The 1493-nt window shown below is 35.9% G+C and overlaps 1 protein-coding gene across 1 annotated transcript in view; it reads right to left on the minus strand.

Moving 5' to 3' along the window:
- Positions 1-519, minus strand: part of CBG24385 — a gene marked incomplete at both ends in the record, with an annotated part of 4853 nt that extends 4334 nt beyond the window's left edge. The window contains 2 exons of the mRNA XM_002648209.1: positions 211-336; positions 391-519. Of these exons, the coding sequence (XP_002648255.1) occupies positions 211-336; positions 391-519 (255 nt within the window). The remainder of the gene's footprint in view (positions 1-210; positions 337-390) is intronic.
- Positions 520-1493: the final 974 nt, after the last annotated feature.

Consider the following 1493-nt stretch of genomic DNA (forward strand, 5'->3'; position numbering starts at 1 on the left):
GAATTTTACCGGCAGTTGGCCTAGAAAACTCACACCTGGCCTCTAGGCCACCGGATCCCACTTTGACTTTTTGATGCCGTTTTTCTCAATGAAGGATTTTTCAAAATTCTTTCTTTGTTTTTATGGGAATCTACATGGATTTCTGCACAAAATAAACCAATAAAATTTTTCACCGCACACCACCTTTAAATTTATAAAACAAAAACTCACTGCTAGAAAGAATGAAGTGATTGAAAATGATAAATGAAACAATCCAACCAAGACGGCGTATCTATTGATTTCAAAAAACGAAGCGAGCAAAGAACAAAGAGCCAGAAAGTATAGTAAACCGAAAATCTGAAATTATAATTAGTAGTCAATTACGCCCTGTAATGTGAATCAAGTACTCACAAGTGGATAGAGTCTTAATTCTTTTACAATTATACTTCCAAACAATGTCCAAACCGAAAAAGTCATACCAAAGAATCCCAAAATCACATAATTCAAATGTTGAACTTCTCGCTTTGCTTCTTCCGACACTCTTGTTGAGCAACCACCTACTAAACAAATGAGAAGTGGGTAGAAATCGAGAAGAAATAGTAATTGTTTTGTTTTTTGAACAACAGGTAAAAATCATTCTTATAATAAATACCGTAAAACCTGTAATAGAAGGGCCCTCTAGCTTCCAACTTTGAGCCTGTAAATCTCGATTCCTGTGAAAGATATCAAAAAGTGGTCAACTGTTGAATTGTTTATCATAATATCACCAATATTTTACTAGTTGACACATTTTTAAATATTTTTATTAGTTGACACATTTTTAAATATTTACAGGAATCGATATAAATTGTCTTAAAGTTGACAGTGTGGGTGCCCTTCAGCTGTTTGAAGCGCCGGAGGCAAACAGGCTGGTAATACAAATGCACCCAAGAAAGTATGATAAAATGTAAAATGAGTTAGTCGAAAAAGGCAGAAGATTGGTATAGAACTCGTTGGCAATTGTGAAGAAGAACCAGATTGGATTGAGTAATAAACTTAGAAGACATTTCAGAAAATTTTACAATGTGAAACGAGGTTCCTTTTGAATGGGTCCCATTCGTACAGGAGCGGACCGGTGCATAGGCAAAAAAGGGAAAAGAGGCGGAGCTTACCTCTTCCGTGAGCACGCAGTAATATCGCATCAAAGATATGCTTGAAAAAAACTGTCCATTCGGGGGGTTCTTTTCAAAGAAATGCAATTATAGAGTGTACAGAGAAGAGAAATGATGGGGACGACTCCACTGAGGAGTAAAGAATAACGAGACTGTTTGGAGCTATCTATCGGCAGTTTTGAATTTGAATCCTGATCCTAGACATGGATTTACATCCACAAACTTTAAATACCGTAAAACCTCTAATAGAACGACACCCGGATCGTCCACTTTGAGCCTATATATCTCACTTCTTTTAAAAGATATCAAAAAGTGGTTAACTAGTAAAATGTTTATCAGGATATCAGCAACATTTTACTAGTT

Source organism: Caenorhabditis briggsae (assembly GCF_000004555.2).
Source record: "Caenorhabditis briggsae complete genome, chrIV, whole genome shotgun sequence".
NCBI lineage: Eukaryota > Metazoa > Nematoda > Chromadorea > Rhabditida > Rhabditidae > Caenorhabditis > Caenorhabditis briggsae.